The sequence below is a fragment of the Amblyomma americanum genome, chromosome 6, assembly GCF_052857255.1.
Source record: "Amblyomma americanum isolate KBUSLIRL-KWMA chromosome 6, ASM5285725v1, whole genome shotgun sequence".
Lineage (NCBI taxonomy): Eukaryota > Metazoa > Arthropoda > Arachnida > Ixodida > Ixodidae > Amblyomma > Amblyomma americanum.
The window spans coordinates 190,034,128-190,044,817 of record NC_135502.1 but is presented as its reverse complement, the minus strand read 5'-3'; the positions used below and the strand labels follow the sequence as shown (position 1 = coordinate 190,044,817).

The 10,690-nt window shown below is 50.2% G+C and overlaps 1 protein-coding gene across 1 annotated transcript; it reads left to right on the top strand.

The window, feature by feature from the left end:
- The first annotated feature begins 529 nt into the window (after positions 1 to 529).
- On the top strand, positions 530 to 10,192 carry LOC144095641 (uncharacterized). The gene is made up of 5 exons (XM_077629308.1): positions 530 to 563; positions 1,163 to 1,415; positions 1,728 to 1,899; positions 8,369 to 8,480; positions 9,327 to 10,192. Exons 1-5 carry the CDS (start codon positions 530 to 532, stop codon positions 10,190 to 10,192), a joined length of 1,437 nt encoding a protein of 478 aa, XP_077485434.1.
- The last annotated feature ends 498 nt before the right edge of the window (positions 10,193 to 10,690 follow it).

The window sequence follows — 10,690 nt, the reverse complement described above, 5'->3', positions numbered from 1 at the left end:
CTCGCGATGCCTTAAACTGATTTTGGGTCAAACCCGTGTCCCGCGCAAGTTTCCTGTGCTTTGCACTGAAGCATTTCAATGTTTTCTCCAAGAAGCCGGGAACGTTGCTCGCTAATGAACTCTGCAAGGCGACGCTCCAACTCCGGGAAGCGGCCTTTCTTGGTTCCCGAAAGCCTTTTCGCAGGCTGTTGCAGTTAAACAATTCATCGCGAAATTCCTCCATCTCCTGATCGCCGATTCGTTGACGTCCAGATGTCTTGCAGCCGCTGAATTTCTCACTTTCTCAGCAAGCAGAATAGCGTTGCGCTTGAAGCCAGCTGTATACTGAGCGCGTGAGCACGCCATTCCACTTGAAGACCACTCGACCGTTTGATGGGGATTAGCCCCGAGAAGTTTGAGTGGCACCTCCTCACGGCCAGCCGACGTGACGTCACGGCAAGGACTCCCGTGCGCCTGTGTCGACTGCCCCGGCTGCTAGTAGGTACGTTCAGGTTCGCTTCAACGTTTTGTTGTCCGTCACTGAAGACTAATGAACAACGCAGACAGTGGCGATAGAATCTCAGGTAAGCAAAACTACGCTGAATCACGATCACTGCCGCTTTCAAAGGTTAAAAAAAGAGTACATCGCGGCGAACGCACGTGCGCTCGAGCGGTCGCCGCGACGGGCGCCTGCTATGCCTACTTGCTTCGGAAATGACTGTCTGCCTTCAGCAATGCCGGTTGTCTTCTATGTGCGTTTTGTTTATTCGAGTTAGGGACATACGCCAGATGTGCGGCTGGACGGTTTACGACGCAATATAAGATTGTTTGATGTTGATGTAGGGTCGTGAATGTTGTGAGCGATGTTGTTGTGAGGTGCGCTTGGCGCGGTGGCACGTGATGCGCGCGGATCGCGAATTTCTATTGAAAGTAGGCTATCGATTAAAGCTAGAAGATTAGCCTTGCTTGACGCGCATTTTTGAGTGTAGTCAGAAGCATGTGCGCAGTGCAATTACACCTAATTTACTAACGGCAACGTACGTACATGCATGATCGTGTTTTTATCGTTGCTGCCGCAGAATAATCAGCCTCTCCGGCATTCATTTCGCCTCTGCGTGCTGCGACGTAACCGCAGCGCTGTCTCGGGGATAATATGCTAACTTTCGAACGTTTCTCTTTGCAGTCGCCCAGCCACTGAGCAGCATCAACTGCTATGTGGACAAGGCGTGCGAGACCAGTCGCTGCCTCATCGAAGCAGAGGACGTGTACTATGCAGGCCATGTAGTTGAGTGCTCCATTGAAGCAGCTGAGAATGGTCGTTTTAATTTCCTGGCATTTGTTTTACAAACGACCGCACTCAAAAATGCCCCACACGAAGTTAAGACCACCGTGTGTAACTCGGCGGTTGATCGAGCCAGCTGCTCCTGCAAGGCAGGGTATGATCTCTTTCCGCTCGACTGTCGGCTCAAATTGTAGATGTACGGAGTACAGTAAATTTAATATCTGGGAGACAAAAGCCAAAAATGACAGCATCCTGCGCTGACTAACTTTTTTATATGCATAGAACTTGGCTGTGAAAAAAGCTCAAAACATTCTTTAAGAGTTTCTTCCCTTCAAGTTTCTGACCCTCTAATTAATAATGATAGTATCAAGTTCGCATTTAAGGACCTTTTTTAATTCATATAATAGGTGTTAAGACTGAGGTAACTCGAATGTCTGCAAGTGCTGTTCTGGATTTTATTTTACAGAAACTACAAATGTAAGCACATTGTGGCTTCTCTGTTACATATTAATGGAGCAAGAACTTTTGACAGACTGTCACCGACTGATCAGCCACAGAAGTGGGGCAAAGCACAGAAGGACGGAATAAAGCAGAAGTATGAACCAAGGGCTATAGTTGACCTTCCATGCACAAAAAAGGTTTGTGAATAATTCTGCTTTTACAACATTACTTGCATTAAAAAAAACAATAGATTGCAAGGCCAGACTGTGGCCCTGAAAGGAAGGACACTGCTGACTGGTGCATTATGTTAGAGTAGTGAAATTTTTGGTATATAAATTCAGCGATTTGCTTACTGCTTCTGCACTAAAAGCTCTCACAGCGCTCTAATTGCTACGTTCATTCTCCACAATGGGTACAAGAACACGTTATTTTCTTTTTTACCAACAGTAAAAACCAGCGTCACAAGTACCATGTGATAACTTTCGGGCATATCAGTTGTCACACCTCCGTTGTATTGCCGCGAATATTTGCAGTGTTTGTTCGTTTTTCAAATCTGCCGCGACACCACCTTATCGCTTTGTTTGCGACGCAAGACGCGACTAGATTTATCTCGATTGATCGCAGCCAGGCAAAGCTGATTCTACGTTGTTCCGGAATGTTCTAGTAACTTTGCGCCCTTTATCTCGAATGTTCGCTATCAGCTTTAAATTGAGCACGGCCGACAGCGGCGGGCATTCTATTCGACGACCGCCGAGCACGCTTGTCGCTTCGCCGCCGCCGAGTGATTCAGTCCATTTTGGGTGCAAGTCAGCCCAATAAACAGTTCTTTTAGAAGATCCTTTCGTCCGTCTTCATCGCTGCCTCGACTGCCGTCACCACTACGTGACATCTGGTGGAGGTGCGGGGTAGCCTTCCATGTTCCGGACGCCCCCTTCAAGTCGTGAAGCCAGCCCTGAGCGCTTCGCACCCGAGGACGAGCCAGCAGCTCAGCGAGCCAGCCGACGTCTCCAGGGAGAGGAGCCTGAATTCGGGAAACTGCCGGACCGCACAAGACAGCGAAAAGACGCGGCTACGAGCACCGCAATCTCGCCGAAGATGTCGACACCGATCATACTGCAGCAGCCGCGGGTGCCGCCAACTTTCAATGGATCCCTAGGCGAAGACCCTGAAGAATGGTTGGATCAATTTGAGCGCGTGGCGTCATTCAACAAGTGGGATGATGCGGCAAAGATTGGACACGTTTTTTTCTCATTGGATGGCTCCGCACGCACGTGGTACGAAAACTACGAGTAGTCCCTTACGACATGGGAGCTATTCAAGAGAGAACTATTGAAGGTATTTACCAGTGTCGTGAGGAAAGAAAGAGCCGAACGACTCCTCGAGTCCAGGATCCAGCTTCCGAATGAGCCCGTCCGCAGCTACGTCGAGGAGATGAAGCGCCTATTTCGCCGCGCCGATCCCGGGATGACCGAGGAAAAGAAAGTTCAGTTCTTAATGCGCGGCGTAAAAGAACAACTCTTTGGCAGCCTCGTCCGTCAGCCGCCAAAAACGGTCGAGGAATTCATGCAGGAAGCCTGCACGATTGAGAAGACCCTCGACGTCCGAGCTCAGCAGTACAACCGCCCTTCCTCTGCCTATGCAATCCGTTCGGACACGCCGGCCACCACCAGCGACAGCTTGCGGGACGTTATCCGCGAAATCGTCCGAGAGGAGCTACGCCTATTACTGCCATCCTCCCCACAGCCACAAGCATCGACTCTGATGAACGTGGTACGGGAAGAAGTGCAACAGGCACTTGGCACCCCGACGGCCACAGAACCCCAGGCCATGACCTACGCCGCTGCAGTAAGGACTGCTCAGCCCCAACGACAACCCCCACGTCCTCCCCGAGATGAGCCAATCGTTCCACAACGCCGCCTCCCAGCCCCTACCCGCCCAGTCTATGACCGACGCTCAAGCCCCAGGAAATGCGACGCCTGGAGGACTTCCGACAACCGGCCGTTGTGCTTCCATTGCGGTGAGGCCGGCCATATTCTTCGTCACTGCCCGTACCGACGTATCGGTCTTCGAGGATTTGCCGTTAACGCCCCACGACCACGCTTCGGACAACGTCCGCACGAAATCGACGAGTACCTGCGTCGAGAAGAGTACACGCCGAACCGCTTTTCGCGCTCACCATCGCCGTCAACCTCGCGCTTTGCGTCGCCACGCCGCAGCTACGCAGCCGCGGTACGAGGAAGGTCGCCCAGCCCCCGTAGGGGAAACTAAAGGCAGCAACCTCTGGAGGTGAGGTTGCTCACGAGCTAAACGCCGAAGATCCTCCACCGACCACGCCCCATGAAGACGCTGCACCCGCGACGCCGCATGAAGAACCGACACTCGCTGCACCGACGCCGCACACAAAGAGAACCACGACGCAAGCTACCTTGAAATCGACGCCGCCACCCAGAGGAGCTTCGACCACACGCCCAACCCGTGACACGCATACGCGACGAAGCCGTGACCCGACGCCGAGAGCGACATGCAATGCAAGACCCAGGACCTCCGACCTAGAAGTGACTATCGACGGCCGGAAAGTTACCGCTCTAGTCGACACAGGAGCCGATTACTCGGTGATGAATGGAACATTCGCTGCGCAGCTCAGAAAAGTCACAACGGCTTGGGACGGCCCACAAATTCGCACCGCTGGGGGCCACCTCATTACGCCATCAGGACGATGCACAGCGCGGGTGACTGTCAAAGGACATACCTATCCTGCGACCTTTATTGTGCTACCGCAATGCTCCCGCGAAGTGATCTTGGGTATGGATTTCCTTAATGAGCATCAGGCGATCATCGACCTGCGATCCAAGCTGATCACGCTTTCGACGGACGAAGCCATCGCTTCGATGAAAACTCGGGAAAATCACGTTGCCCTAAGTGTCCTGGAGGAAGAAGTGAGCGTCCCACCCCGTTCAAGCGTTATCGTGACCGTAGGCGCCACGAAAGCCATAAACACTGAAGCCATCATCGAGGGGAACATGCAGTTGCTACTAGACCGAGGAATCAGCATCGCAAGAGGCATCGCACATTTCCGCAATGGCCAGGCCGAAGTACTGCTGACTAACTTCAGCGAAGAATTCCGGCATATTAACAGAGGAACGACGATTGCTTTCTACGACGAAATATCTGACGTACGAGATTCCTTCGCCCTCTCCGACCCCTCGGCAGAAGATCCGCCTGACCAAGAGAACTCGCCCACTTTTGACATCAACCCAGCCCTGCACCGGAACAGACAAGACCAGATCCGCAATCTGCTTCAAAACTACAGTGAGTGCTTTTCGACATCGCCGAAGGTGCGACAGACGCCAATTGCCAAACATCGCATTATAACAGACCAACACGTACGACCTCTCCGTCAAAGCCCCTACCGTGTGTCTCCACGAGAACGACAAGCCATCCGGGACCAAGTCGAGGAAATGCTTCGCGACGACGTCATCCAGCCCTCAAACAGCCCATGGGCGGCACCGGTTGTTCTAGTGAGAAAGAAAGACGGCGCACTTCGATTCTGCGTGGATTACCGCCGCTTGAACAACATAACAAAGAAGGACGTCTACCCCCTCCCCCGCATCGACGACACACTGGACCGCCTCTGCAACACCAAATATTTCTCATCGATGGACCTCAAGAGCGGCTACTGGCAAATTGAGGTCGACGAAAGAGATCTCGAGAAGACAGCATTCATAACTCCGGATGGGCTGTTTGAGTTCAAGGTGATGCCATTTGGTCTCTGTTCCGCACCAGCGACGTTTCAGCGAGTAATGGATACAGTGCTGGCAGGCCTGAAGTGGCAGATTTGTCTGGTATATTTAGATGACGTCGTTGTCTTCGCCTCGAACTTTGAAGAGCACCTCAAAAGACTTCGAACAGTACTAGACGCAATCAAGTCGTCTGGCCTAACCTTGAAAGCAGAGAAATGCCACTTTGCCTACGAAGAGCTGCTGTTTCTAGGCCACATCGTTAGCAAGGAAGGAGTACGCCCAGACCCGCAGCAAACAGCTGCTATTGAACAGTTTCAACCGCCGGCCGATAAGAAAGCAGTGCGCAGATTTCTCGGACTATGCGCATATTACCGACGATTTGTGAAAAACTTTTCGCGCATCGCCGAGCCCCTGACCCAACTGACGAAGGCAGACGTGCCGTTTAAATGGGAAGCGCCGCAAGCAGAAGCCTTCAAGGAACTTCAGCGTCGTTTACAGTCCCCACCGATCCTTGCGCATTTTGATGAAAACGCCGATACTGAAGTTCATACCGACGCAAGCAGCGTGGGACTAGGCGCCGTTCTCGTTCAAAAAAGTGACGGGCTGGAGAAGGTCATCGCATACGCTAGCCGTTCCCTTTCCAAGGCCGAGGCTAACTATTCGACCACTGAGAAGGAGTGCCTTGCCATCATCTGGGCTACGTCGAAATTCCGCCCCTACCTCTACGGACGGCCGTTCAAGGTGGTCAGCGACCACCACGCGCTCTGCTGGCTTGCCAATTTGAAGGATCCCTCTGGCCGACTCGCTCGATGGAGTCTGCGTCTCCAGGAGTTTGACGTCACCGTCGTTTACAAGTCCGGACGCAAGCACACTGACGCCGATTGCCTCTCACGAGCCCCTGTAGATGCACCGCCGCTGGACGACGATGAAAACGCCTTCCTGGGACCCATCAGCGCAAGCTCTTTTGCTCAGCAGCAACGCTCGGACCCCAACCTAAAAGGCCTCATCGAGTACCTGGAAGGCAAGGTTTCTTCACCCCCGGCTTCATTCAAGCGAGGACTGTCTTCTTTCTGTGTGCAGAATGAGGTCCTTGTGAAGAAGAACTTTACAGCGAACAAAACAGCCTACCTCCTTGTTGTACCTACTTGTCTCCGCGAAGAAGTTCTACAGGCTTCACACGACGAGCCGACAGCTGGACATCTCGGGTTTACTCGCACCCTCCGCCGCATTCAAGACAAGTATTACTGGCCCCGACTGTCTGCCGATGTCGCACACTATGTGAAAACACGCCGAGATTGTCAGCGACGAAAGACTCCTCCCACACGACCAGCAGGATTTCTGAACCCCATTGAACCTCCCTCAAGACCCTTTCAGCAGATTGGCATGGACTTGCTTGGCCCTTTTCCAATGTCAACATCTGGAAATAAGTGGATCATCATAGCGACCGACTACCTGACCCGCTACGCCGAGGCGAAAGCCCTACCGAACGGAACAGCAGCAGAAGTGGCCAAATTTTTCGTGGAGTGCATTCTTCTTCGACACGGCGCCCCCGATGTGCTCATCACGGACAGAGGAACAGCATTTACGGCGGAACTCACGCAAGCCATCCTGCGCTACAGCCAAACCAGCCACCGGAGGACAACTGCATACTATCCGCAGACCAACGCACTGACCGAGCGCCTGAACAAAACCATCGCAGATATGCTCGCTATGTATGTCGATGCCGAACATAAAACCTGGGATGTCATCCTGCCTTACGTCGTCTTCGCCTACAACACCGCAGTGCAGGAGACCACCCAGATGACGCCTTTTAGGCTCGTCCATGGCAGGGATGCCACGACCACGCTAGACGCCATGCTGCCCAACGTTACAGAAGAAGAGAACGTCGACGTAGCCGCCTACCTTCAACGCGCAGAAGAAGCTCGAAGGCTTGCCCGATTACGGATCAAAGATCAGCAGCGGTCCGACGCCAGACGCTACAACCTACGAAGACGCAACGCGGAATACAAGCCAGGAGACCAAGTCTGGGTGTGGACGCCCATTCGCCGCCGTGGATTGAGTGAAAAGCTTTTGCGCCGCTATTTCGGCCCGTACAAGGTTCTTCGTCGGCTGGGTGAACTGGATTATGAAGTCATCCCTAACGCAATGACTGCATCCCAGCGACGCCGCGTACGACCAGAAGTTGTCCATGTAGTCCGTCTGAAGCCGTATTATGCGCGCTAAAGGCCGCTGCATTTCCATGCTCTATTTTCGCAAGATCCGTTTTTTTTCCCTTACTAGTCGCATTATTTGTTTTGATGCATCGGGTCGATGCTTCTTTGAGAGGGGAGTAATGCCGCGAATATTTGCAGTGTTTGTTCGTTTTTCAAATCTGCCGCGACACCACCTTATCGCTTTGTTTGCGACGCAAGACGCGACTAGATTTATCTCGATTGATCGCAGCCAGGCAAAGCTGATTCTACGTTGTTCCGGAATGTTCTAGTAACTTTGCGCCCTTTATCTCGAATGTTCGCTATCAGCTTTAAATTGAGCACGGCCGACAGCGGCGGGCATTCTATTCGACGACCGCCGAGCACGCTTGTCGCTTCGCCGCCGCCGAGTGATTCAGTCCATTTTGGGTGCAAGTCAGCCCAATAAACAGTTCTTTTAGAAGATCCTTTCGTCCGTCTTCATCGCTGCCTCGACTGCCGTCACCACTACGTGACAGTATAAGAGTGCTTCAGATACACGGTGTTTGACTCTAAATATAAGTTGGTACTCTTTTATTTACTGAAACGTAGCTTTCTTATGTATCACTTCATGGTAACTCTCAAAGAGATGAAATACAAATGGTGAGACGTGGCTGGCTAAATGCCAAATTGTGTGTTTTCATCAAGTGCACATTATTCAGCCTGGACCTTTATATCAATTTCTTCTTGTTTCTCAGGCAAAGATCAAAGAGCCTGCTCAACCTGAAGGTAATATCCTTGGACGGCTCCTCAAGAATTTGGGCCATCAATCTGCAGCAAAAATGCATTTGGAGAGCACCACAGAAATAGGTATCAATGCAAGCTTATTTTAGATATTGGCTGGCCATGTCAGTGCAGTATACATAGCAGCTGAGCCTATTTATAAGAAATTATTCCGTGCAGTCAAAGGTTGCAGTACATAATACCAGTATGCTGGCATTCATTCATCTACATAGTAGTTAATCCCATGTTACTTTGCTACATCCAAATTTATTTGTACAACAGCTGAGCAAAAGAAGGCTGCTGCTTGATCTGGTCGCAGCATGGTATGTTATATTTGCTGATGTGAAACACTGTCAGCAGTAGAACATCTCCTACATGATTAAAGTAAATGTGAACTTCACCTAATGAATGGAATTGGGACCTTTGCATGATATCAAGCTACTTTTGTGTACAACTGCCTACATTGCAGTTGGACCATTTTAGTGTGGCTGCTCATGTAGTGTTTTTAACAAGGAGCATGCAGTAGTGACACTGCAGTACTGGTTGAGATATCACGACAAATTTTGGGAACAACCAAGCTATCCAGTATGCTGCGATTTATGGTCACTGAAGTTTCAGTAGTTGGCCTATGAGGATACTAGGCCACCCTTAAATGCCTATAGCTGTGAGGCAGTCTAGGCTGTCACTCTGCACTCGGAAAGTTGTACCTCATGTACTTATGGCGTCCAACAATATTCGTCTGCCTTACTATAAGGTCATGCATTATAGTATGGGTACTAGGCACAAAATACCAGCAATTTTCCAGCATCTCCATATGCATCACATATGTATTATATTGTTCTGTTGGCGCCGTTTCACTTGTCATGCCTTTTAGAGTCAGTAAACCTCAGACAATGTAGACCTCTAATTTTGTGTGGTTTGCTTTCTGTGCAGCTGTAGCAGACTGTGGTGAAAATCCCGACCGATGTGAGCCTGAACCTAGAGACATCACTTTGATGGGTACCCTTCACGAGCTGAGAAGGTTGCTTGGCAACTGTGACCTGCAAAAGCTGCTCGAACACGTAAAGAATGCAAGAAATTGCGAAGATATTGCTGCAATTGAACAGTCGACACGACACCAAGCAAAATCTGGCCTCTGGTGGCAGCACAGGGTTGGCATGATTACTGCCTCCATTGCCTACAGTGTCTTCACAAGGGTGAAGACACTACGGACAAAGATGGAACCACATGACCTGAGACCTTTACTAAAAAAGGTCATGCGACAAACGAATGTCTGCACAGCAGCAATGCGTCGTGGCAGCATGTTGGAAGAAAGCGCAAAGAAGTTCTATGCCCAACAGCAGCAATCGCAACAAAAGGACTTGATTGTGACAAATTGTGGACTTATTGTTATGGATGGACGACCATACATTGGGGCAAGTCCAGATGGACTTGTACAGTGCCAGCGCTGTCCCAAGCGTGTGCTTGCAGTTAAGTGCCCAGAGTCCTTGGAAAAATTTCTAATGAAGATCACCGAGAAGAATGACAAAGCAACAACTGAAAAGCTGAAGCGTGCAAGCACGTACTTTTGCCAGATACAAGTGCAAATGGGCTTGGCAGGACTGAAGCAAGGGGAACTATTTGTCTTTTTGAATGATGAAAAGAACATGTGCATACCAGTGCCATTCGATGAGGAGTATTTCAGGGACGTGGTTGAGCGGTCCACCTATTTTTTCAAAGAGTATGTGCTCCCACATATTCTGTGTGTGATAAGGCTTCCCATTCTGCTAGCTGAATCGAAGTCTGTAGGTGCAGATTAGGACCTGCTCTAAGCATTTATTGAAAGATGTCCTGGGAATAATTATCTTTTGTTACATTTTTTGCAGAAAATGCTATGTGCGATTAAGAAATGCAGAAGTCAAGCGTTTTGTACCTGTAATATACCTGCCAGCTGTTTTTTGCTATTCAACGCTTTTTTATCATACAAATGTGGTACACACTTTGTGATACATCTGTGATAAAACACGACAAAGTGAGCAAGAGTAGAGGGCACTGAACCAAGGGGAGATATTTGTCTTTTGGAATGATGAAAAGAACATGTGCATACCACTGCCATTCGATGAGGAGTATTTCAGAGACGTGGTTGAGCGGTCCTATTTTTTCAAAGAGTATGTGCTCCCACATATTCTGTGTGTGTGATAAGGCTTCCCATTCTGCTTGCTGAAACAGTCTGAGCTACAGATTAGGACCTACTTAGCATTTATTGAAATACGTCCTGGGGATAATTATCTTTTGTTACATTTTTTTGCAGAAAGTGT

What these genes read in the sequence shown, in the direction of transcription:
- LOC144095641 (XM_077629308.1), top strand. Translation starts at nt 530, where the DNA reads ATGAACAACGCAGACAGTGGCGATAGAATCTCAG. An exon ending in ACCTTCCATGCACAAAAAAG is followed by an intron (nt 1,900 to 8,368) that starts GTTTGTGAATAA and finishes CTTGTTTCTCAG; the next exon opens with GCAAAGATCAAAGAGCCTGC. An exon ending in GGAGAGCACCACAGAAATAG is followed by an intron (nt 8,481 to 9,326) that starts GTATCAATGCAA and finishes CTTTCTGTGCAG; the next exon opens with CTGTAGCAGACTGTGGTGAA.